The sequence below is a fragment of the Physcomitrium patens genome, chromosome 3 (assembly GCF_059467195.1).
Source record: "Physcomitrium patens ecotype Gransden chromosome 3, ASM5946719v1, whole genome shotgun sequence".
NCBI lineage: Eukaryota > Viridiplantae > Streptophyta > Bryopsida > Funariales > Funariaceae > Physcomitrium > Physcomitrium patens.
The window spans coordinates 7,829,638-7,854,781 of record NC_143412.1 but is presented as its reverse complement, the minus strand read 5'-3'; the positions used below and the strand labels follow the sequence as shown (position 1 = coordinate 7,854,781).

The window sequence follows — 25,144 nt, the reverse complement described above, 5'->3', positions numbered from 1 at the left end:
ATTTCTTTAAATTGCATTCAAAGTCTAAACAAAGTAACCAAAGTAAATAAAGTGACAATATTTCATAACTTTAAGATGTTGCGTTTAATAATAAAATATGTTAAACATCAAATATTAAATTTATTTTCTTATTAAGTACAAAATAAGTTATTGGAGAGTATGTTGTCCCATGTTATTATTTGCCTAAAAATTCAAATTTACACATTATTTTTTAATTATTTATTATTCTTGTCTTGCCTATGGTAATTAATTATGAGTTTAGCCAAAAATAAAGGAACATATCTAATTTTTTCCTAATCATGGTTTAAGCTTCCACTTTATTTGTTCCAAAAAAATTGTAATTTGTGCCATTCTTGGTTTATATGTACCTTATCTATTAATAGTATTTATAAATGCATAACAAGATTAAAAATATTTTTACAATAGATACCAATTTTATATTAAAATAATTCAGGTATATGAATACAATAAGAACCATAATGTTTAAAAATGCTACTATTCAATTTAAACTCTAAGCAATGTAAAATTCTTCGTTTATCTTGTCACATCTATCTTTTATTATCTTATTGTTTTGATAATAATAGATCTTAAAATAAAATAAACAATTAAATCCTTTTATTTTGTTCTTTCTTCAATATATTTGGATTTTGTTTACTAATAAATTTTCTTTCATTTAATCAATTTAGCATTCCATGACTTTGAGTTTTTATATTTAAACATCTATCATTGTTATGTACTTTCAAATGTTAAGTCTTATAAATAGTATTCTTTTTGTCATCATGTAGATTTGTTTCCTCACCAATTACTTCTTCTTGTTGGACACATTGTATAATTTCATGTGTTTGTCTTCTTTATTGTGCAATAATTTGTTTCTTTTGCATTCAACACAATGTTCAATATTTTGTTGAATTTCTTTATGTATTCTTTTTTTTTGTTTCTAAAGGATATTATTTGATTTGGTTAACAAAATTATTTTGTTTAATTTTTAAAAATTAAATTAAATCCAATATTTTGTGGTTTTCTTTATGTGTGTGTGTGGGTGTAAATATATTATAAATTAGAATAAATAAGTATTTGTTAATCTAACAAAAAAAAGTTGATAATTTTTTATTATATTAACTTTCAAATAGAATCTAGTTTAATAATATTAAAACATCAAAAAAATCTAAATTATAATAATAAAATATTTTTTTCTTATTGTAGGCTATTACAAACCATTGTTTTTAAAAATTAAAAAATAAAATCTAAGAATATTTAGTATCATCTTCTTGTATTTGATCTCACACACACACACATACACACACACACATATATATATATATATATATATATATATATATATTAAGATCTTTAAATTTTATAATATATAAAATAAATTACTATATAAAAATGAAGTGGATTATAATTCTTATTAATAGTGTTAACACACCTTCAAAGAATAAAAAATCTATTATGATATACAATTAGGTCTGTGTTGTGCAAAAGAGATATGGAAATCTAAACTTCTAAATTACACAAATCTTTGAGTATTTTATTTTTAAAGGCTTTGTTTTTCTACATAATCTCTTGTTTCTTTTATGCATAATTTATATTACACAACATAGTCTTTTACTTATCAATAGCACCTTTAAATCTATATAATACAATTAGAAATATATACATATAGTTAAAATTTATAATTTTTTTAAAAAAAAATAATTAAAATTTTAAAAATTGAATGTAAATTTCAAAAATATGAAAATTTGGAATGAAATTTTATTATTTCTTCACTTTAAGATGTATGGATTATATACTTCATAACATAGAAACTAAAATCAAATGATATTCTTTACATTAAAAAAATTATCAATTTCTTATTACTCAAAGATATTTTTTTCTTACATAGCTTCACTTGGCTTCATACACATGTATATTTGTTTTAAAGATAATATACAATTGAGAAGAAATAGAGCAAAAACTTCAATAACATATTTATTTCTAATTAAGCACCAGTTTGAGCAAAAATAAACCACAAATCAAGATGATTTATTAATTAAGAAACAAAACCATCAAACCCTCATTTGCAAGTGTATTAAGTAGATGCATCATCATTTCGAGATAAAAATTAAATAAAATTATAAATCATAAAAAATTGAGATTTTTTTTAATTCTTTTTTAAAGCTATATATTTCTACCTGGCCTTTTTGTTTCTATTTTCACAACAATCAATCAATGAACAATGCCTTCGATTTTTATCAGTTTTGTGAGAGAAGGTCTCTTTAAGTAACATTGACTTATTGTTTGGAACTTATGTGTCCTAAAAAGAAAGTGGAATCAAAAAAATTCGAATATAAACTCACTTTAAAAAGTTAAATTTTGTTTCCATAAAGGATAGTATTATATCATAGATAAGAATGTTACATACTAACCGTTTCAACTTACTCTCCTTTAAAAAGTTACAATTGTTTTAAACATGTATATAAGTTTATTTAGATCATGTAAGACTTTATTTTATATTGAGTAATACAAGATCATAAATTGTTTGTTAAAACTCTCTTAGAAAATCAAATTTCCTATTTCTTTTTCTTTAGCCTTTGGGATCTTTAGTTAATTATTCTTTCTTAAATAACATTTTATTAATTTAAACCGCAAAGTTGTATTTGGAGCAATGTGACCTAATTTTTATTATATTCTAATATTTCTAAACCTTCAATCACATTTATTGCTTGTACTTGCCCAACTTTTTTTTTCCTAGTTGCCTCTCTTTATCTTTGTTAAATGATACTTTAAAAAAATATATGTATCTTTTGACTTATTCAATTGTCTACAAGTTTCTTTTGCTACAATTACACAATAATTTTGTTTTTATTTTATGTACTATAACTTTTTCTTATAAGTCTTTTATGGTCTATATTTTACTACCAAAAAAATAGATTTTTATTCTTCTTTATTTTATTTATTGTACCAATTATTTTTTATTATTATTTTATTTATTGTACCAATTATTTTTTATTATTTTTTATTTTTGTTAAAAATTTCTATCATATTTTATTTTAAATTTCTACTTTTAGACATAATTTTACTACATATTATTAATATTACTTATTGAATCTTATTTCTTTATTTTGTATGATTCTTCTATAATATTTTTGATTAATTTTTACTTCCAAAGATTCTTTTGATGCTACTATTATAATTCTTTAATACTTAGTTGATTACTACAATATATAAAATATGTGATTTTCCTTTGTTTGCTATCTCTTTTATAATATTACTACTATATTTTTAATTTTTCTTATCACTTAAGTTGCAAATCTATTCATGCTTGTATTTTTATCACTTTCTCATTGATTCCTTAGTCTTATTGACTCTATTGGAATACTATTTCTATAATATGTTACATCTATTGTGTTTGTCTTTGTTATTGTTGAGAATGTTTAAAAAGACACAAGAGTAGTAGTAAGTAATATACACACAAGAGAGTTTCTAATGAGAGAGAAAGCTTCACACAAAATCTATTGATGTGGTTGTGTTTCATATATAAAAGGAGAAAGAGAGAGGATAAATAGTTTCTTTCTACTACATTCTAAATATTCTAGCTATAGTATTTAATGTAGATTACAATACATATTATGGAGAGCACCGGCTACATTTAATGCTCTCAACACTCCTCTTCGCTCATCATAATATTTACATAATATAAAATTTGTATAGAATTATGATCTATACTTTTTTGTAATCTTGCAAGATCAATAATTGTTGCCTCATTAAAACCTTATCTAAAAAAACCTTATTGTATTCAAGGACAAAATCATAGATGAAGGAAAAAGAGTACAACATCATTTTTCTTAATTATTTAAAGAATTCATTAACTTTCTTATTCAAGAAAAGCAAGTCGCTGCATAACAATGCCATAAGTAAGTCGGCAATGGTTGCACAATGGGAGAGCTTTGATAAAGAGATCAGCAAGGTTATTTGTGGATTCAATTTTCTTAATTATAAGTGTTTGATCAGTAATCAAGTCATGGGTATAACTAAAATACTTTGAATCAATATGCTTTGTCATGTCTCTTTTAATAAAACCAATTTCCATCTATGCAACACAAGTACTATTAACTTTATACAAGATAGTTGGAGAATCATCATATAAAAATCCACATATTATTTGAATGAGTTTATCAATTGATGGCAACCAAATACATTCCCAGGATGCTTCATGTAAGGAAATAATTTCTACATGGTTGGATGAAGTTGCAGTTATAATTTGTTTCATTGATTTCCATGATATTACAGCTTCACGTCTTAAAAATACATATTATGTTTGAGATTTAATTGTTGCAATATCAAATTTATATCATGCATCGCAATATCCAACCAATTTTGGATTTTTAGATTGTGTGTAGTATAATCTCAAGTCTTCACTACCTTTTAAATAATGTAGTAAATGTTTGATGTCATTCCAATGTTGAAGTGTTGGACATGCACTGTGTCTTATAAGAACAATAATTGCAAATGTAATATCTGGTCTAATAGATGTGGTTAAATATAAAAGTGCTCGAATTGCTTCGAGGTATGGGTATTGCTCTCATAATATTTCTTCTTGTTCCTTGCATGGACGGTATGGGTCATGACCATCACAACTACATCCAACCATTGGTGTGGACAATGGATAAGTATCAATCATATTAAATCTTTGTAAGATTTTTCTAATATACATTAGTTGATAGAAAAAAAAATGCTACCATTTGTGAGATGCATAATTTGAAGACCAATGCAAAAAATTATTTTTTTAGTATTTTTATCTCAAATTCACGTATAAGTAGATTAATAGCTGCAACACATACAAATCTAATGCCCACTAGGTTAAGATCATCAACATATACAGCGATGATCACAAAATCAATTTTATCTCATTTGATAAATAAATAAGGGATTAGTGGATTACTTACAAACTTATTTATAATTAAATAATCTCAGAGACATTGATACTACATGCGTCCAGATTGTTTTAGACCATACAAGGTCTTTTGTAATTTAATACCATGATATTGTCCTAAAGCACGTGCATTTAGAGTTCTTGATTCCAAATGAGGTAGAATTTTTATATAAATATCTGCATGAAGTGAAGTATACAAATACGCAGTTACTACATCCATGACACTCATTTTAAGGGTAGAATGAACTACCATTCCAATAATATATCGAAATGTAATTGAATCCATAACTAGAAAATATATGGATTCATAATCAATGCCATACTATTGGATAAATCCTTGAGCAATAAGACAAGCTTTATAGTGGATTATTTGATCTTTAGCATCTCGCTTGTGTATTAATACCATCTTATATTCCATAATGTAAGAAGTAAGAGAGTCCACAATTGGACCAAATACTTTCCTCTTATGTAAAGAAGCATACTCCTCCTCAATGGTAGTTTTTTATTTTAATCAATCAGAGCGATGCATTGCTTCCTCGATGGTTTGAAATTCAAGGTCGTCTTCCTCACAAGAAAGAGCTTCTATAATCATACATGCAAATGATTCATCTACTATAATAGATAGTTTGTCCCAAATATCATCTATTGTACAATAGAGAATAGATAATTCTTTACTCAACTCGATCTTATTCCTTCCAATTTCAAGATTGTTTTTCACAAGAATTGAAGGTACATTATGCATGGATATATCATCATGAATTGGTGATCCCATAGAATGAGTGAGAATTTTTTGAGAAATAATACCAGGATTAGTCAATATTATAGTTTTTTTCTTACATGGTTGCTTATCTAGTCCATGAATTCTTTTATTTGTTGTTGTTATAACTTGAGATATTGTAGTCAATGGCACTATAATCTGAGCAGGTATATTTTGAGCTTCATTAATAGAAAATCTTATAATCTTAGGTGCATCATTGAAGCCATCATGTGTTTCATCTGCAATCCGTTTTAGATACAAAATCTTAGCAGCTTCGGTTTCAGCCAAAGATGTCCTAAGATCACGATTCATTGTAAATATTTTTGGTGCTTCAAATATAAGTACTTTATTTCTTTGTTGATTGGATACTCCTCCTTGAAGAGATGGAAATACATTCTGTTGAAAATAAAAAAATTATAAATGGTCATGTAATAATGTGCCAATTGATGAATCAATAATATGAATAATGCTTGGTGAATCAAAACCAACATGTATGTCTCTTCGTTGATGAGCTTTAATGGTACGCCATTGAAGTTCTGATATTGGAACCCAAACACGACAACCAAATGCTCGTAAGTGAGATACATTTCGAACATGATTCAAAATGAGCTCATGTGCTGAAACAATTTCAAGAGAAGAAGGGCGGAGGCGTATCAATGTTATAGCATGTAAAACTGCATGACCTCACATAGATGCAGGTAAATTTACGTGAAGGAGAAGTAGCCAAGTAATGAATTGTATATGCTTTATAAATAACTCTGCAAGTCCATTTTGAGCATGTTCATATGAAACACAATATGTCAACTCAATTTTTGTTGCAGTAAAATAGTCTTCAAAAGTCTTTGATGCAAATTCTTTTGCATTGTCCATACGCAATATTTTTATAGGATAATCAAGAAAATGTGCCCAAAAATAAATAAGTATAGATATAAGATTAGAAAACACCATATTTCGGATTGATAATAATAAAACATTAGATTGTTTACTTCATGCATCAAAAAGGACCAAAAAATAATAAAATGGTCCCAATATTGGATTAATAGGACCACAAATATCACCATGCAAATTTTCAAGCATTGGTGGTAATTCTTGTAGGAGTTTCCAAATTGAAGGCCGAGTAATTATCTTACCTTGCACGCATGCACGACATAATTTTATAGAGTCTACATTTATAGGCTTTAAATTATGCCCAGTTATATATGGAATGATCTTTCTAAATAATGTAGATCTTGGATGTCCCAATCGTCCATGCCAGAGAAAAGCATGACTCTCTGTGATAGATGACACAAAATTAAATATAATTGGAGGCCGAATTGCAATATGGTATAAACCATTTTTTGTAACAAATTTTTTTTTAACAACTTTATGGTTCTTCACAAGAACCAAAATCTCTTTTCTATTTAAATTGGTGGTCAAGAAATGATAACCATTGATAAATATATCTTGGTAGTTGATCAGAGTCCAAGGTACTGAGGGTGCAAACATTACATGTTTACATTTTATGATGGAACTCGTAGGTAATTTTACCATCACTATTCCCTCTTGGAAACAAAACGCATTTTTTCCAACCATAGTCATCATATTTTTAGTTTGCGAAGTTGAAGATTTTTCAATAAAAAATCGTCTATCCCGCAGGATATTATGTGTTACAAAATCAATGGCGCATCATTTGATTCATTATTAGAAGTTTTGTCATTTATATAAGCTTCTAAATCATCAATATCAATTGAATCCATATATGCATCCATGGTATGAACTTCATAAGCTTCAATTCATAGTTTCTTATTTTTTTGAAATATTTTAATAAAATATTTTGAAGTATGGCTTGTTTGTGCTAAATTTCTAATTATTCCATATTTATGGTAAGAATACATCTTTGATTTTTATTTTTTACTATAATTAATAATAGAATATTTATTCTTTCCTTATGGATAGAAATAATCATGACTATGACTGCCCTGTTACTTATGAGCACCTTTTCCATGTTTATATAATTTTTTCTTAGACTTTGAAATATTAAGTGCATGCAATTCTAGAACTATCCATAGTTCCAATAGGATGAGGTTCCACATTGTACAAGAGTAGTTCATTTTGCTTCTTTGCAAGAAGTAGATAGGACATGAGATCAAAATTACTCTAAAATTTCATGTTCCTATATTGTTGTACAAGCATAGCACATATAAGAAGAAATGTAGAGAGAGTTTTCTCAATCATTTGATCTTTAGAGATGCTTTGTCCATATAATCATAATTATGAGACAATACTATATATTTCACTATTGAAAGTATTTAAATTTGGAAAATCCAAGATATATAAATATATCCAATTATGACATGCACGTGGAAGGAAAATGGTCTTTTATGATCAAACCTAGATTTAAGATTCTTCCAAAGTTCTGTAAGATCTTCTATTTTCAAATATTGATGTTATAATGTAGATACAAGATGACGACGAAAGAGAAGAAGTACTTTTCAATAGATAGCAGGAGGAATAGAAGTGCTTATTCTAGGAGATTCTTTAAACATAATGGTATTTGAGAGTTGTTCTGCAAATAAATTTGTTTTTTCCATTTTTGGCCATAATAGATAATTGTTTCCATCCATAGTGAATGGTAGAAATAAAAGAGCTTGAAAATGTTGGAATGCAATGATAATAGTTGATACGGCCGGAACAATTACTCTAAGCAAGTAGGTAAGGCAAGGCAATCTACTAAGTAGCTAAGGTGTGAGGGGCTAGCAAGAAGTGTAGCAAGATCATGAGTCACATACCAAAGTAGTAAAAATCACACAGAGAGTAGGAGTAGCAACATGTTTGAAGCAGCAAGACTAGAACAAAAAATTACAATAGTATATAGGAGCAAATCATATTGATAACGTATTGAGAATGTTTAGAAAGAGACAAGAGTAGTAATAAGTAATACACATATAAGAGAGTTTTTAAGGAAAGATAGAGCTTCACATAAAATCTATTAATCTAGTTGTGTCTCATATACAAAAAGAGAAGGGGAGAGGATAAATAATTTTTTTCTATTACATTCCAAATACTATAGCTATAGTATTGATTGTAGATTACAATAAATATTGTGAAGAGCATCAGCTACATTTAATGCTCTTAATAGTTATTATTATCTATTTGATCTCTCTTCTGTTATTATTCTTTTGTTATCATACAATAGTTAATATCTTTGCTAGAATTTCATTTTATTTCACAATGATACTTTTTGTCTTTGGCTATTAATTAATTTTTTTTTCTTGCTTCATAAATTTTTATATCTATATTCATCTCATTTATTTGATGCATTATTTTTCTTTACCGAATTCATCCTATTTGATGATGCTATTGTAAATTTGTGAATTTATTTTAAGTATCATTCTAATCCATTAATTTAATTTAAATTATTGCCTTATTTTTTTGTCTCTTATTAGATTTCTTATTTTGTTGCCATAAAAAAAAAGATTCACACTCTCTTTGGTTGTACTCAATTATTGCACCATAGTTTTTTTAACTCCTTACTTATCAATCAATATTTTATTGCAAAAGTGATTATTATCTTCATATGATTTTTTCTAGTATACATTCATAAAATCTTTATTCAATTATATAATTCATGTCTTTTCACTTTCTACATACTTTATCATAAAATCTTTATTCAATTATATAATTCATATCTTTTTACTCTCTACATACTTTATCATGTTCAATTGTAATCCACATAATTATTTTTTTGTTGCTACTTTTTACCAATTTTGTTGCAACATACATACCTCATGCATATAAACACACTCAACATGGAATTTTATATGTATATTTTATTCTAAAGAAGAACTTTTATTTTCCTTTAAAACTAAAGACTTAATAAAAAGCACTATCTTTTTCTTATTTAAAAATATTCAAATGCAACTAACTTGATTGACTTCTATTTTTTACACCACTTTTAATTCCCTACCTTATAAAATGAATATCCTAATATATTGGAAATAACTAATATTTAAAAAATCTTTTATACTATAAATTCTAAAATAAAATTTAAAATCTTATTAGACTATTGATTTTAAACTAGTTCATTCAATCATCTTTTGACATTATTGTAGTAGCAACAAAACTCTTTCTATAAGTTTATATAGCAATTTATATAGCATCTAAAGGCCTAAAAGTATTTTTAATTTTTCTTTTAAATAATTTCTTCATCATTTTAAACTAAAAAAAAATCGTTTTTTTTGGCATAACTAAGTTATTTACATTACAACATTAAAAAGATCCTTGACTCTTCAGAATGTATTTACACAAGTATACAACAATAGAATCAATAAAACCTTAAAAAAACATACACACACACACACAATAAAATAAAAATCAAGCATAGATTCCTCTTGAGTTGTTAACTTGCCTTTGAAGAATAAACAATAAAGAAGAATTTAGAACACCTTCTTGAGATTAATTATAAATAACAGTTTATAATTGTTGCACATTAGAATATATTTTTTAACTTGTACTTTTTAGAAGTCACACTTCAATATCCAACAAAAAGTTGAAGACATTTTACCACAACCCCAAAAAGTACGATTTGCATGATTTATGCAAATAAACCATTCAACAAGTATGTTTCTCCATCAAATTAAAATATCTTTGGCATTTTCTTCTTCAAATGGAAAATTGCTCAAAATGCATGTAATGCTTAGATTAACAAAAAGATTAATTTATTTTTGTGATAACTTGTGTTTCTTTTGGAGTAGTGATGTATCTCACAACCCCAATTTGTACTCGTAGCACTAAGCCTCAAAAAAAATAAAAATAAAAATAAAAAAATCATCTTTATTCACATCACTACTTCGATCAAAATCAATCACAAAATCACAACAAAATACAAGTTAAACAGATGGCCAGACCACATCTCCTTATGGAATGCAAGGATGAAAGGCAACAATAAAATGGAGTAACAACAATTATGCCATGGCAAGTGCTGACAATTGGTCTTATAGACAGTGGTCGAAATGACAATGAGAAGATGCAACAAGTTCCACCACAACAGTTCAAGGACTATGCAAACACTATGCACAGACTGCTAATGCATAGAGGCATCAAAAGAGCTTATGACAGCAAGAGTGGAACACAAGAATGGTGTACGACGTATAATGGCACACAAAGTAGAACATCTACAAACCGACAGGTTAGAGCAGAAATCAAAGGAAAGAGGAAAATTGGACAGCAGCAACAGCATGTATGCAAAATGATAGCAAGAAAACGGTGTTCACTGTCAAACAGATGGGTCATGGTTACATAGTAGTGGAGTTTCGTGTTGCAATTGCCCAAGCAATTGCCGCTAACATGCTGAAAAACTGAAGCACAAGAAGCATGTGGTAATGAGCGGCGTCAGACTTAGAATCGTCAAAAATGCAGAATGAATTTTCCTCAAAATGTAATATGATACAGAGAATGTAATCATCCCAGACTCTTTGTGCGCTCTCTATTTGGAGTTGTGCGCACGAGAATCAATGACGGGTACAACAATGTACACTAAGCAAAAACGTTATTTTTCTTTTTGTCTGCCGACGCTCTACACTCAAAATGGAGTCTAATAAAGTCACTGGGTTGCTAAGGGTAGTGTATGTTGGCCTCTCATGAGGTCGGGCGGTGGTGCCTGGTGTTAACGGAGTCTGATACCAGCGCCGCGCGTGCCATCATCAATCCCAAGGGTCGCAGCGCGGCCTCGATGTTTCCGAACGCCACAAACTCCTGCAACTTCGTCTCACCCTCCCATTGATTGGGAATTACCACATTACGACATTGCTCATTGCTGAAGCGTCTCAGCCTTTCTCTCTGGGACATGTAACTGTCCTGCGATGACTCATCACCCCCATGTGGGAGATTCGTAACGTCGCAATCAGGAGCAGTGCTATCAGACTCTTCACTCTCTGGAGACATCGCCACCATCAGTCGCTCTCTCTGGGTTTTGAATTTATTGGGTTTGGCCTCGTCTTGAGCTGCTGCAGGTTCGGAGATCGTGGCGAAGAGATCTTCGTCGTCATCCAACTGGTACCTCGAAAGGTTGAATCTGTTCTGTTTCGTCGGTAGAGGTGCGAGCAGTGGCACTGGAGAGTTGGTCTCCACACTATTCTGGACTAGGACATCATATTGGCCTGGACATCCAAGTCCGGTGAGACTTGATTCGTAGCAGGAAAAGCCAGAATTCTCCAGCACCGGGCTCGGTTCGTAGGACACATTTAGAGACTCAGGGTAGACGCAGGAGCGCACCCCTCCATGGGCAGAACCCGAAGGCGTTTTCATCACTCTGTCAGAGACCGTCTCAGATGGAGATGAAGGCAAGCTCCATGTTGACACATCTAAGGAGACTCTTCTACTTTTGCCCTTCTGTTCATCTCCAACGGAGACGCTTCGTTTCCTATAATTTGAAGAAGCTGGAGACTGGGAACTCCTGCTGACGTCCGCACATCGTTCCAACATCTCTGCCGGAAAGAATACTCGGCTCGTGCTGGAGTTTTTCTTAGTCTGGTTACTTACGGCCATCGCAGACGATTCGAGAAAGTGTAACCTCCAGGAATTCTGGAAATGCTCGAACACGCCTGAGATGCGCTCGCGGTTTACTTAATCGAGTTGAAACCTTGTGTAAGAAAAAAAAGGTAAGGCTTAGTCAAGCACCCAGTAGAAAATAGAGACTGACTGTCATCATTGTAAGTAGCTTCGATGTAGGCACTATATCATTCAGGTGAGTTTACTACATTCTAACTGTATGGATATTTCTATTCGTTGTCCTTTCAGAAGGAAGGGAGCACGGGTTAACGTTTCGGCTCGATTCTATGGGACATAGCGAGAACATTGGAACTTGTACTCAAAAATGTGCTGGAGTGGATTCTCATGTCCCTGAATCTAGAACCACTTTCTAACTGGACTACCTCCGAGTAGGCCGTTCAGTTGACTACTGACAAACACTTCAAGACACTGGACAAACTGCCATACTACTCTTATCAACACGCAATCTCACTATGTTCTTAAACGAAGTAAAGTGATAACCGAAGGTAAGGGTGACAGTCGAAGAACTCACTAGAATTATGTTTCGACACTAGTACTTTGTTCCAGAAACAAAAATGTTTGAGGCACACCATCTTCGTTAAGAAAAAGTGAAATGAGTCAATTACTACACCCCGAACTAAACTTAAACTCCTAAATGCATGAAATGAATGGAGCGAATGTAACTAGTGCGCCCGAGTACAGTGGTAGGACGGAATCCACAACTGGAATTACAAACTGGGACCGTTGTATCTGAGAGCGATCAACACGAGGGGATTTATCGCACAATCTATACAAACTCAGAAGGAAGTCAGACCAGGTTGACAGCGTTGGTTGAGCAAACTTACATCAACAACAGCTTCCATGCGCTTGACGAGGCAACATCTCAGATGACATTCTGTCTTTCCAAACCTGATAAATACAATCGCAGGAGCCGAAACTGATCCAAAGCGAACTCAGCCCAGACCTACAGGGAATAATTACCCGATTCGTAACACTCTCTCGTCAGCCTCAACTCCTTAGTCACGCCACGCAGGTTACACTCCCACGCCGGCTCAAGTCCTACAGACGGCTCCTCTGGTCCCTTACAAACCCTGGTCCCGCAGGCCTCTCTCTCTCACAGTCCAAGCAGCAAGAAAAATCCCAACCGCACTCTCAACACAATGCGAGGGCACTATCAATTACCGCACCGCAGCCAGGTTCTGCACAAGGTCTGACATTCCCCTGAAGGACACACTGAACTGCAGATGAGGCAAAATGCTCTCGCTCTCTCGCTCTCTCGTTTTCTCCTTCTCTCTCACGCAAACCCCAACGAACAGTTCCATGATTGCGAAGAGGAGCGAAAGATTGTAAAGCTCAGTGGCGGACGACAATCGGTGGCTGCTGGTCTGCAGTGAGCCATGAGCTGCCGAGGAGTGGTTCCGACCATTGCCTGTGGGAGGTGTGAACGGGCCTCCACGGTGGACAGGGACGTGCGGGAGAGTCGACGTGTTCAGACGGGGGCCATAAAGACCGTGAGTGGAGCCCGTAAGCGCCACATGATGAAAAGGCACTCGGGAATCTACTTTAAAAGTTACCCGGGTCCTCCAATGGGCACCAGGTTCCCGATTCCCCGTATCCGATGATATTTCCGTCCGACTGTGGTGGACCCGGCCCGCACCTTTTCTCCAGTAAATCTCGGCTCTAGCCAACCTACGGCGTTCCTTTCGCCTTTTTCAACTGCTTTAATAAGGCGATCTCCATCATAGAAGAAGTAGAACCAACAACAACAACACTCACCGACGGTGCCGGCATTTCATCCTTTGATACTGGGCTAATACTTAGGTGATACCCGGGTTCCATTGGCGCCTAATGTGAACACGTCGTCAGTTCGTGTGACTTTCCAGTGTCGTACAGTTCATCCGTTGGAGGAAAAAGGCTTGACGAACGCTCGTATATGGATGAACATATGTCAGTAATTGAACGATAGGATGAATGAAGTTGTATTGTTTTTCGTTCATTAAAGTGGTTCTTACTATTCGGAGGTGGAGTACTGCCAGCCTACAGTTTTTGGATGTTCGATGAAATATTGGATGAAAACTGTCCCTAAATAGCCCTAAATTTTTATTTTTACGTATATTTTCGGTTAACATTGAATTACAAGAGATGGGTTTTTATTGGTGAGCAATTTTTGCATTTTAAGTAGATTTGCTATTTTTTTCCTTGTTTACTAGGTTTTTTGTTTTTTCTATTTACATGTATGTGAGTGACTCAATGGTTTTGAATTTTAGTTGTTGTGGGTTTATAATTAAAAATTGAATCAACACTCCATTGTTGAATCTTTTTGAGTCAACAAGTATATACTATTGAAACATGTTTGAGTTAATTCTTCTGAATACTGAGAAACAATCATGGTTATATTATTATTTTAAAATTTTATATTAGAAAATCAGGTTGGGATTAGTATCTAACAGTTATAGAATTACACCAAACAATCAAAAGGGTAAACCACATATTGGTTCAGATCCTGAAATATTACACAAACAGAGAAAAATAGTTACAGGAGGTGTTGACATTAACTAAAATAATTTGTATACTATATGATCTTGCAAGTCCAAGGAGAAGATGAAATAATAATAATAATAATAACAATACAAAAAAATAAGTGTAAATAAAAGTTACTTGAGCCCTAATTGTGAGAAGTTTTGTGTTCAAGAGTTCCAAGCTTAGAAGGTTTTGGCCCTTGAGATGTTTATAACTTCATTCAATATATTGTCAAGTCCATCAATTTTGTTGTTGTAAAGAATCCCCATTAAATCAAACCCACAAATTCTTCCATGCAAAAAACTTGTCAGATGTGTTCATTATTTACTTCTCACAATTAGGGCTCTTAGTATCATTATTTCAGTAATGGTTTCTTCTTACAAATTGTTTTGTGCATATTGCTACAAAGGCAAAATACCATTAAGAATACATTTAAAAAATAGATGAACAAAATCGATTTTTTATGATATGATCAAATTAATTAAGTATAAAAATATTACTAAACAAAAATCAGACATGTTTTCAATAACTCAATAAGCAAAGCCACTAGAACATCCTTTATAATTTTTTGTTTTATGTCAATTGTTTTATTTCAGAATAATTGTAACACTACATTTTATAGTTAATAATTAATTATAGACTATTAGACTTAAATATTTCGAATGGAATTTAAAAACAAATATTACAAAAATAAATTTATGAATGTTTGCATATTTAACGTTCATACCTGATTCTCGATAACTCAGTTGATATTTAGTTAATTATAAACATTCATATTTTACATACATGAAATGATTTAAGTACAGAAAGTATCAAAGAGTAAGGCCCTATAATGAATATCATATGTCTTTCACATGTCTACATGAATGTATACAAAAAAATTAGATATATATATATATATATATATATATTTGCAAACAAAAGATTCTCTGTGGTTGAAGCTCGTGAATTTTGTGTACTTGGGCATGATTTAATTTCATGTGCCACTTGACACATAGTTTGTCTATAGTAATAATATTTCTTATTTGAATTCTAAATTAGACATTGTTAATCTTTGAGTATTCACGTAAACTATTATTATTTCATAAAATGTATATCTAGACATCTCACAATCAGGTGATTACATTCTTCTTACATAGACTCCAAATATTATGAAATAAATGCGATAGATTTATCACATAACGTTCAAGATTCTAAGTTGATTAAGTTTTACATTTATCCCAAAATTTTGATAAAATAATTATCCACAAAATTCATAATGAAAAACAATAAACCATATCAAATTATCCCATCTAAATCATTCAAATTGGATATCAAATCCCTTAATACTACTATATGAAGTAAAAAATCCCTCTGAGCCACAAGCCGAGTGCCAAATTTGTGGCCAATGATTTTAAATTTTAGAAATATCAAAGATTCCACGAAATCCAGTAAATTCTTAGATTTCCTTCAAACTCACTTTTGAAAATTCGAAAAGCTCCCAACGTCGGCTGACTGGTCAAGTTCGGTCGGCGTTCCGCGGTCTTTCGGAAAATGGGTCGGTCGGCCGGTCGGTCCGTCGTCGCGAGGTTTTGGGTTCAGTTTGGTGTGCGAGGCTCGCTGTCTCTGAGGATCGAGAGCATGAAAGAGAGAGAGATCGTGTTCGTAGAAGTTTCTCCAAACCCTTTTGTTGCTCTGATTTCGGTTCCATTTCCTGTATCGATCGTTATGACATCAGCATGTGATTCCTCTCCTTCTCCCACTCGGTTAGCTTTTTAGGGTTTTTATTTTTATTTTTATTTTTTAGGGCTTTGCTCATTTCGTGAGCAGGGAGGAACTGCAGTCTTTGTTTGGAGTGGAATTAAGGTTTTTTTTGTGTCCATTTACATGGAGCTCGCGCAGTACAATGAGCCTCTTAGCAATAAGGAGGCCGACCCGGCGTTGGGCTTCCTCACTAGGAAGGAGACGGAGGTGAAGTTGCCTCGCCCCACCCGGGTGAAGAATAAAACCCCCGCGCCCGTCCAAATTACCGCGGAGCAGATTCTGCGTGAGGCCAGAGAGAGACAGGAAGCTGAAATCCGACCCCCGAAGCAGAAGATCATCGACGCGGAAGAGCTCGCGGAGCACCGATTGCGGAAACGGAAAGAATACGAAGACCTGATTCGGAGAGTGAGATGGAACACCAGCGTTTGGGTGAAGTATGCGCAGTGGGAGGAGATTCAGAAAGACTTTCCTCGCGCAAGGTCAATCTGGGAGCGCGCCTTAGAGGTAGATTATACCAATGCTACACTATGGCTCAAGTACACGGAGATGGAAATGAAAAACAAATTCGTCAATCATGCCAGAAATGTGTGGGACCGGGCGGTGTCTTTACTTCCTCGAATCGAACAGCTTTGGTACAAGTATATTCACATGGAGGAGATGTTAGGAAATATAGCTGGAGCTCGGCAAGTATTTGAGAGGTGGATGACCTGGGAGCCCGATCATCATGGCTGGGCTGCCTACATTAAGTTTGAGTTGAGATATAATGAAACCGACAGGGCGAGGTCGATTTACGACAGGTGTGCACTGAATGAACTCGTGCACTATTGCCGAACTTTTTTAAATCTTAGTAGTTGAAGTCAATTATAATGATTGCTTGTAGTCAATGTTTGTGTGATTTTTGTATTCGACACAAGCATAGCGAAGCGAATTTACAATTTTTTGTCAACTTGACTTGCTTCACTTACATTGATCAAACAATTTCACAATACATATTGATACAGGTATGTGGAATGCCACCCTGGTGATAAAGCGTGGATTCGGTATGCAAAATTTGAGGTGAAGAATGGAGAGATTGCTAGAGGAAGACAGTGCTACGAACGTTCCATGGAGCAGTTGGGTGAAGATGGGCAGACTGAGGAACTTTTTGTTGCTTTTGCTCAGTTCGAAGAGAGATGCAAAGAGCTGAATCGGGCAAGAGTTATTTACAAGTATGCCTTAGATCATACTCCGAAAGGCAAGGCTGACACTGTTTATCAGAAGTTTGTCCAATTCGAGAAGCAATATGGTGATAGGGAGGGTATTGAGAATGTTATTGTGGGAAAAAGGCGTTTTCAATATGAAGATGAGGTGAAGAAGAATCCTTTGAACTATGTTTCGTGGTTCGACTATGTTCGTTTGGAGGAAAGTGTCGGGGACAAGGAAAAGGTTCGAGAGGTCTACGAGAGATCGATCTCCAATCTGCCTCCTGCACAGGAAAAGCGATACTGGCAACGTTACATTTATTTATGGTATTTCTAGTCTCAAAGTTTCATTTACCACCTGGTAGCATTGTTAAACATCATTATCCTCCGGGATATTGGGTTTTCTATGTATTTCCACTTCCACTTGTACTTTTGTTCTCACGTTTGCAAGCTTGAGTTGGCTCCGATATTTATATCTTTTTTTGTGATTGTTGTGTTTGTTTCAGGATTAACTATGCCCTTTACGAGGAACTGGAGGCTGAAGACTACGGCAGGACTAGAGATGTCTTCAAGTATGTTCCGGCTCGTCTATTTAGTTGTACTTTAAACATATCGGCTGCTGTCTTTTGTTGAACTTGCTTGGATGGGCAAGTGGGTCTTTTTCGATGTCTTGTTCCACATACCTTGAATGTTTCCGTTTATACAAGGTCTCACCTCCTCTTCCTATGACCGGAATACATTGCAGGGCATGCTTGAGTATTGTTCCGCACGCAAAGTTTACCTTTGCCAAAATATGGATCATGGCAGCTCAATTTGAGATTCGGCAGAAAGATCTTAAAGCTGCACGAAATATTCTCGGTAATGCTATTGGGAGAGCTCCGAAAGACAAGGTTCTTGTCCAAAGTTGATCTTTTCTGTGTCTCTGCCTCTTCTCTTTCGTGTTAGGTTTACGGTAGGTTCTAGATTTCGTGGTGTCTGATATGCTATGAGTTTCATCTGAATAAGCACGGCTATTGTTGTGGCTTGGTCATGGGTTTACATGTTTGTTTATAAGAAGAGCTTCAAATGATTCTTTTGAGAGCTTAATTATCACCCTTTACATTGACCTCATTTATTGTGGGCTGACACAGATTTTTAAGACGTATATTGAGATCGAACTGCAGCTCGGCAACATAAACCGTTGTCGAACTCTGTATGAGAAATATCTGGAGTGGTCACCTGCTAGTTGCTATGCATGGAGTAAATATGCTGAATTGGAGAGGTCCTTAGGAGAGACTGAAAGAGGGCGTTCAATTTTTGAAATCGCTATTGCACAACCGCTCCTTGACATGCCTGAGTTATTGTGGAAGGTGAGTGGAGTATCCTGTATTGGAGGGGTTTTGCATTATCCACCTTGTCACTTAAGGATGTAATTGCATCGGTCGCACATCTTTCTTCATTACTCGGAAACAGACTTTTCATGCAGTTAGATAATACTCCCGAGTAGATTTTAACATTCCTGGCTGGAGTAGTGTTCTTATTTTAATACTTTTAAAAATGATCAAGAGTCGCTTAGTGGTAGTTTACCACTTTCAAATTGTGCTTCTTTCGCCTGCTCCCATAGCGCCGTTTTGAATTATTTTTGTTCCCATATCGTAGGAAGAATAGAGGCGCGCACATCCGGCTGGTAAATTTCAAAATATTTTTGGATGACTATACAGGGACTGCATACAAGTTTTAGCTAGTTTTGACTTGTTGCTGGAAAAACCCTGGCATTCTGAAACGTAGCCCACACTGACATGCCGTCTTTCATAATGTAGGGCTACATTGAGTTTGAGATCTCTGAGGGGGAGCATGATCGCACACGAAAACTGTACGAGAGGCTTTTGGACCGGACCAAGCACTTGAAGGTTTGGGTAAGTTATGCCAAGTTTGAGGCAGCAGTGCCCCTGGAGGAGGAGGCACGTGCGGAAGAAGAAGGCAGGGGACCTGATATTGCCAAGGCCGCTGGACAAGCTCAAGAGCGAGCTCAGAGAGCAAGAGGTAATGCAACTTCTGTTAATATTCTTACTCTGTTTGCGTTTAGTGCATGAAGACTAGAGTTGGTGCTTGGGTCATTGTCTCAGAATGTGATCTTCTCAGGATTTGGTTTACTTTTAGATTGCTGTTTTTTGCATGCGTTAATCATATACAGTAGTAGGTTTTGTCCAATAGACCATTAAAGTGTGATGAATATTATCATTGTATTCTGTGGTCTTGTAGGGGTGTTTGAAAGGGCGTACGAGAGCCTGCGAACAGTATCACCTGAACAGAAAGAAGAAAGAGCCTTGTTGTTAGAGGAGTGGAAGGAAACAGAGCGTAATTTCGGAGAATTTGGAGATCTTGCGGCTGTCCAAAGGAAATTGCCAAGGAAAGTAAAACGGAAGCGTCCAATAATATCAGAGGATGGAACACCTGCTGGGTATGTATTATTTTCTTCGATATCTATTTGGTTTAGGGTGTTGAGTTAGATGTTTATTATGTCTGTATTTCATTTAGTTGTTTCTATATTTTAATTTTCAGTTAATTTTGTATTTTCTATTATTATGCGCACCACCTCAATTAGTTTGCAAATACGCTATGTTTCTGTTTGTATCTGCTATGTTTTGTTTGTTTTCTTTAAGTCTCGAAAGGTTCACACTCTTTGACATTCATCGTTTTGTTACATGAAGTTTCGAGGAGTATACCGACTACATCTTTCCTGAGGAGACTGGCATGGCTCCAAACCTTAAAATATTGGAAGCTGCTTATAAATGGAAAAGGCAAAAAACAGGTTCCGATGACGAAGCCTAGTGTCCGGTTCGTTTTGGGTGAGTACACATGCCTTCCTGCATACCTTCGTTTTCAACTTAATTATCGGGTGCTTGCGGCTACGTGGAGGTTAGGCTCAACATGAACATCTTATATGATATTTGTTCGTGTTAGGTCCGATTGTTTTGTTTTGGTTATGTTTATATAAGAAAATGTTAATGAACCAGAAACTTTGCCTGATGATGCCTTTGGACATGCCGTCTCCTTGCTTGTTGTTACAATGTTCAGGTTTACGGAGGGTAAGGCGTCTTATTTTATCGCCTCTTGATGATCCAACGAATATCTGTATCATTCTTTGTAACATTTTTCTCTGAGGATGCTGGTTTTGGCAGCTTAGAATGTAATCAGTATGTAGTGCCTTAGGGCTATTTTAGATGACAAGCTCTGGACAAGGTTGGTAGTGCTTAGTTACTTCTTAATCAAGGTTTTATAGAGAGCCGTGATGGGCTGACAAGAATCTCTTGAAATTTTTAGTTCCAATTGGTGGGCTTTTATTAGCATTTCGAAGCAGCCAAATGGCTTTCGAACATGTAGAGAAGGTCTTCTCTTTCATGACTGACACATTCCATCGTAGCAATTGCCGCAACATCGTCTTTATCTTGTTATAGCCAGTGTTGATTCTGTGGTATTGTGATCAATGGCTAATGAGGCATGTTAATTATTCAAAGCAATTATTTTTTGGGGCTCAACTCGAGCCATGATTCTAGGATGATTTTACTTATGAAGGCTTCTCCTGCAAATTTCTTCTCCTATGCTTGGGTTGACGTGTTGATTGCTTTGTAAAATGTCATTTAGGTGATATCTCCCTTGCAGTTCACCACAAACCTAAGCTATTTTCAAATTGTTTTCTTTCTTGTTATATTTACTTATATGTTAAATGACCTACTCATTGATTCATCAATACTCTTTTTTTTACTTGGTACTAAGGCTTTTCCTTTTAGAGTGAAGTTGTAGCTGTTGTAACCATTTGAACATGTACACAATATTTTCTTTTCTCTGTTCAAAAATCAAATTTTTGGTATGAAGTGCAAAAGAAAGCATACACTCAGGTACCCATGTATTAATGTAATATTAATACAATCACATCCATATTTGAATTTAAGTAACAAATCGATATTTAGAACTTTATAGAATTCTTTGTCCATAATGTGAAATTGCCATTTATACAGATATATGGAAACTCTCAAAACACCAAACTAAAAGAACAACTAATATTTTTTTTTTTTCATCACAATGTCCAAAAATTAAGAAAATCTAGCAGGTGAAATGTTTTTGACGAGACCAATCCATTCACAAAGTGGACGGAACAATAAATTCAGATTAATTCTGCCCACAAGGCTCTATAAAAATGAAGGCAACCGATGAGACGTCGTCTCTCCAAGAATCACCCATCCATCCGGATGAAGAAAGGCAACGAACAGAGCACTGGTGACACCGCGGTGTGAACGCGCCCATCGGTGAGTATCAGAGTCGAAGGCACTGCTGCAATCAGCAGCAATGCGGGACGAAGGCCTTCACGCCTTCAACGATCGTCTTTCACAAAGTTGTTCGACGGATTCAGCAATTAGAGAGTGATTTTGAGCTGTCTCTAGCGGCAATTGCTCGCAGTTTGGTGTGAATCGTATAGCGCAAGCAACTAATCCGATCAGCAAGAGCAGTAATCGTGGTAGCCAGGCTGTTGGCGGTAAAGGTCGACATCGTTTTTTCTGGGATTAGGGCTGCGGGGAAATTTTTTTGAGGTGGAGAGATGGAGCATCAGTCTGCGGAATTGGACATAGAGTCGCTGCGGTTGTGGTTCCAGTCTGTCGATACGGATAACTCTAATTCCATCAACGTCGATGAGCTTCAGGTTTGTGGAATTCATGCTGTGGTAGCTCGATTGAAAAGTAAGCTTGTGGGTGTGTAATTGAATGAGCGTGTATCTTGTACCTGTCATACTATAGTCTATGTGAGCTATCTCGTCCTTCTCGTTCGGTTTGAGATGCCGGATTCCGAACTTCGATTCAATTCAGAACTGTGAAGAGGGTTCAAGAGGTTGGAGTGAGTTGCCGACATTTGTTAATTCTGTTCTATTCACATAGAGAATCGTTGTTCTCTGTGTTTTCTCACAGATCAGGACGAAACTTATTTTGGTACTTATTTCTTTCGCAGTTTCAGATCTTCTCAGATTGTGCGTGTGTGGACCTGCGTTTTTGTGCAGGTAGCTTTGGAAGCGTCGAATTTACGGTTCCCTAAAACAATTGTGGCGCAGATGATCAGGTAGCCAAACCTCCAACCATGACTCTGTATATTAGTAGCTGCACTTTCAAGTGTCTAAAAGCCAGGCTTTAAGGTTTGGAGTTGTTTTCCAATTGTCTGCTTCGATTTACGAATATATATATATATACATTTTTTAAGGCGACTAAATGCCTTTGCACTGTGTAATGCATGATAAACGTTAATTCGCATGCAATTAGTGATTACAAATCCTCCCATAAATGATTTACTGATCTTTTGCACAGAATGTACGATGCGGATCAAAATGGTGCCATGTCTTTTGAAGGTAAGACTTCGTTTTAGCATTCTTTGTATGTCTTGAACAGTTAACGAGACAACAACTAACTCATATGTTGATGATCTGAACTAAATTTGGGTAGCTCTGCATCTTTCAATTGCCTATCTGTCGTGGAGTGTATAACCTGATAGGTGAGGGGTGTTGGATGAAATACAGAGTTCACTAAGCTTCACAATTTTCTCAACATGGTGCGTTGAGTATTTCTGGCTTCCTCATGTGCTTTTGCTCATCAATTTACGGTGACTGGTCTGTGACACGTTACATTTTATTGATTAATTTTTTAAAAGCTTGTTATTTCTACAAGTGGATTTGTTGTGATTTTTTAAAAGTTATACAGCAGGCTGCTTACTTCCAGTAGTTTTCTGTAATGGTCTTCTATTTTCGAATTGCAGACACATCGTGCATTTTCAAATGTTGCCAGGTACTCAACTGCAAAATTTGCTTCACATGCTCGTCATTTTAGGCTAACATCTGCCAACTTGTATGTATCTGAAGCTTGTTAATCGAAATGGTTTAAGATAAGCATCCTTATGAATTTTTGTCTGAGGAGTTGGGAAATGTGCTTGCGATTGCAGGAATCAACAATCTCTGTCGTTGAATGAGGTCTATATGGTATGTCGATTCCTCGTCATGGCACCAAAGCTCTGTGCGCTTTACTCTCCGTGAAATTATCAATCTCTTAGAAACTGAGAGGCATGAAGCAGTTTAGTTTAAAAGTAGATGGTATTATGTGCAGGCCTTGCATCAGGCAGGATTTTCTCTGGACCAGCCGTCATTCCTTACGACTTGTCAGGTGTGACATTCGCGGTTCTTCTCATTGTAGAGTTTCTCTTATTGAAAAAAAGATATTCATGATGTTTTTTGAGCTGGCTGTGATGAGCATTGAAGCGTGGGTTTTCAGAGCTTTGATTCGAAGCGATCAGGGAAGTTCCAGATTAATGATTTCATCTCTATATGCATCTTTCTGCAATCGGCCAAGTGAGCACCTTTCGCTTGGAATCGTCTTCTTAAGCTCGTGCTTTTCAGTTATCACTTTTCGAATTCAGAAAAATGATCATTGCAATAGATGTTTTCTGAATTTTGGTACTGCTTTGATGTTTCCATGCTTTTTCTTTAAGGTACAAACCATGCATATCGTGGAGTTTGCGTTGATTCCAGCTCTAGAAGATGTAATCAAATCGAGAATCAAGTTATGTGCAGATGTGGCAGGCTTTCCTGATAGAAGTGATGTGAAATTTTTCAGGAATCTGTTCACTGCGTTTGATACCACCAAACAAGGGCGCATCACCTTAGATTACAATCAATTCGTTTATTGTGGTATTATTCTACTCCGTGTTGCCTTCAGCCTAGTTCTATTCTTCTTGGGCTACTAAACCTGCCTTTGTGAACATGCTGGAGCACTTTTGGAAACTTTTCAACTGAATATTCCATTGATTCATAGTGGAAGCTTATCTTTCTCATGCTTTGGCCCTATGCAGCCGCAAACTTGCGAATTTGAAAGCCATTCACTTGCACTGAAATTTTTGCTCGAAATCAGCATCGAAGATTTGAGCAAGTAGCAATCAAGCAAATGGAGCTTAGTAAGTATCGTTCCGGTGAATCCTACCTCAAAATCTGATGACGGATATTGAGGCTTTCAAGAACACAGCTCACGCATTGTATTCTCATGTACCTTTGCATAAAACGAATGTCCGTTTGCTAACTATGTTCTAGGTCACAAGTTTAGATTGAACTTGAGCATGTGGGTAGATCATGATCTTAGAATTTGACCTTGTCCTTTCAGAAGCTGTGGAGTGTAGACTTTGTTCAAGTAGCCTGTGTAATTATATCGGTGTGTCCAAACCATCAATACAACGCCATGTGAACTTTGTAAGAATAGAGCATGCAATCTACCTGTGCTCTGCTTGTTGTCTTATCCTAAGGCTGATTTTGGAGTCTATGTCGTTGTAAGATTTGCCTCGCCACGAAAGAGAGATATTCTTTGTAGCTATTTGAGCTTTAGAAGATAATAGTTAAATAACTCCAATAACCTGTTTGTATCTTTTGACACCTTTTACATCTGTTTGTATCTTATCTGATATTGTTATAATCCATAAAATTCTCAAAAATCTCTCCAT

General features: G+C 34.7%; 3 protein-coding genes across 3 annotated transcripts; 2 read left to right on the top strand and 1 right to left on the bottom strand.

Moving 5' to 3' along the window:
• Positions 1 to 11,053: 11,053 nt before the first annotated feature.
• Positions 11,054 to 13,582, bottom strand: LOC112279323 (uncharacterized). The gene is made up of 2 exons (XM_024513663.3): positions 13,046 to 13,582; positions 11,054 to 12,291 (listed from the first exon to the last, which is right to left on the bottom strand). The coding sequence occupies exon 2, from the start codon at positions 12,195 to 12,197 to the stop codon at positions 11,289 to 11,291; it is 909 nt and encodes a 302-aa protein (XP_024369431.1). The 5' UTR covers positions 12,198 to 12,291; positions 13,046 to 13,582; the 3' UTR covers positions 11,054 to 11,288.
• A 2,751-nt stretch (positions 13,583 to 16,333) lies between these two features.
• On the top strand, positions 16,334 to 21,194 carry LOC112280317 (uncharacterized). Its single transcript, XM_024515670.3, has 9 exons — positions 16,334 to 17,260; positions 17,465 to 17,971; positions 18,151 to 18,216; positions 18,390 to 18,534; positions 18,775 to 18,993; positions 19,444 to 19,666; positions 19,886 to 20,084; positions 20,335 to 20,472; positions 20,702 to 21,194. The coding sequence occupies exons 1-8, from the start codon at positions 16,587 to 16,589 to the stop codon at positions 20,453 to 20,455; spliced, it is 2,154 nt and encodes a 717-aa protein (XP_024371438.1). The 5' UTR covers positions 16,334 to 16,586; the 3' UTR covers positions 20,456 to 20,472; positions 20,702 to 21,194.
• A 757-nt stretch (positions 21,195 to 21,951) lies between these two features.
• Positions 21,952 to 24,903, top strand: LOC112280318 (uncharacterized). The gene is made up of 10 exons (XM_024515671.3): positions 21,952 to 22,322; positions 22,674 to 22,732; positions 22,975 to 23,015; positions 23,184 to 23,215; positions 23,420 to 23,448; positions 23,603 to 23,639; positions 23,764 to 23,820; positions 23,929 to 24,005; positions 24,271 to 24,344; positions 24,506 to 24,903. Exons 1-10 carry the CDS (start codon positions 22,221 to 22,223, stop codon positions 24,523 to 24,525), a joined length of 528 nt encoding a protein of 175 aa, XP_024371439.1. The 5' UTR covers positions 21,952 to 22,220; the 3' UTR covers positions 24,526 to 24,903.
• Positions 24,904 to 25,144: the final 241 nt, after the last annotated feature.

Excerpts from the sequence above, each read along its gene's own strand:
- LOC112280317 (XM_024515670.3), top strand. The coding sequence starts at position 16,587 with ATGGAGCTCGCGCAGTACAATGAGCCTCTTAGCAATAAGGAGGCCGAC. Across the intron at positions 17,261-17,464 it reads GCGAGGTCGATTTACGACAG|GTATGTGGAATGCCACCCTG; the intron begins GTGTGCACTGAA and ends ATATTGATACAG. Across the intron at positions 17,972-18,150 it reads CAACGTTACATTTATTTATG|GATTAACTATGCCCTTTACG; the intron begins GTATTTCTAGTC and ends TGTTTGTTTCAG.
- LOC112279323 (XM_024513663.3), bottom strand. The coding sequence starts at position 12,197 with ATGGCCGTAAGTAACCAGACTAAGAAAAACTCCAGCACGAGCCGAGTA.
- LOC112280318 (XM_024515671.3), top strand. The coding sequence starts at position 22,221 with ATGGAGCATCAGTCTGCGGAATTGGACATAGAGTCGCTGCGGTTGTGG. Across the intron at positions 22,323-22,673 it reads TCAACGTCGATGAGCTTCAG|GTAGCTTTGGAAGCGTCGAA; the intron begins GTTTGTGGAATT and ends GTTTTTGTGCAG. Across the intron at positions 23,821-23,928 it reads CATTCCTTACGACTTGTCAG|AGCTTTGATTCGAAGCGATC; the intron begins GTGTGACATTCG and ends GTGGGTTTTCAG.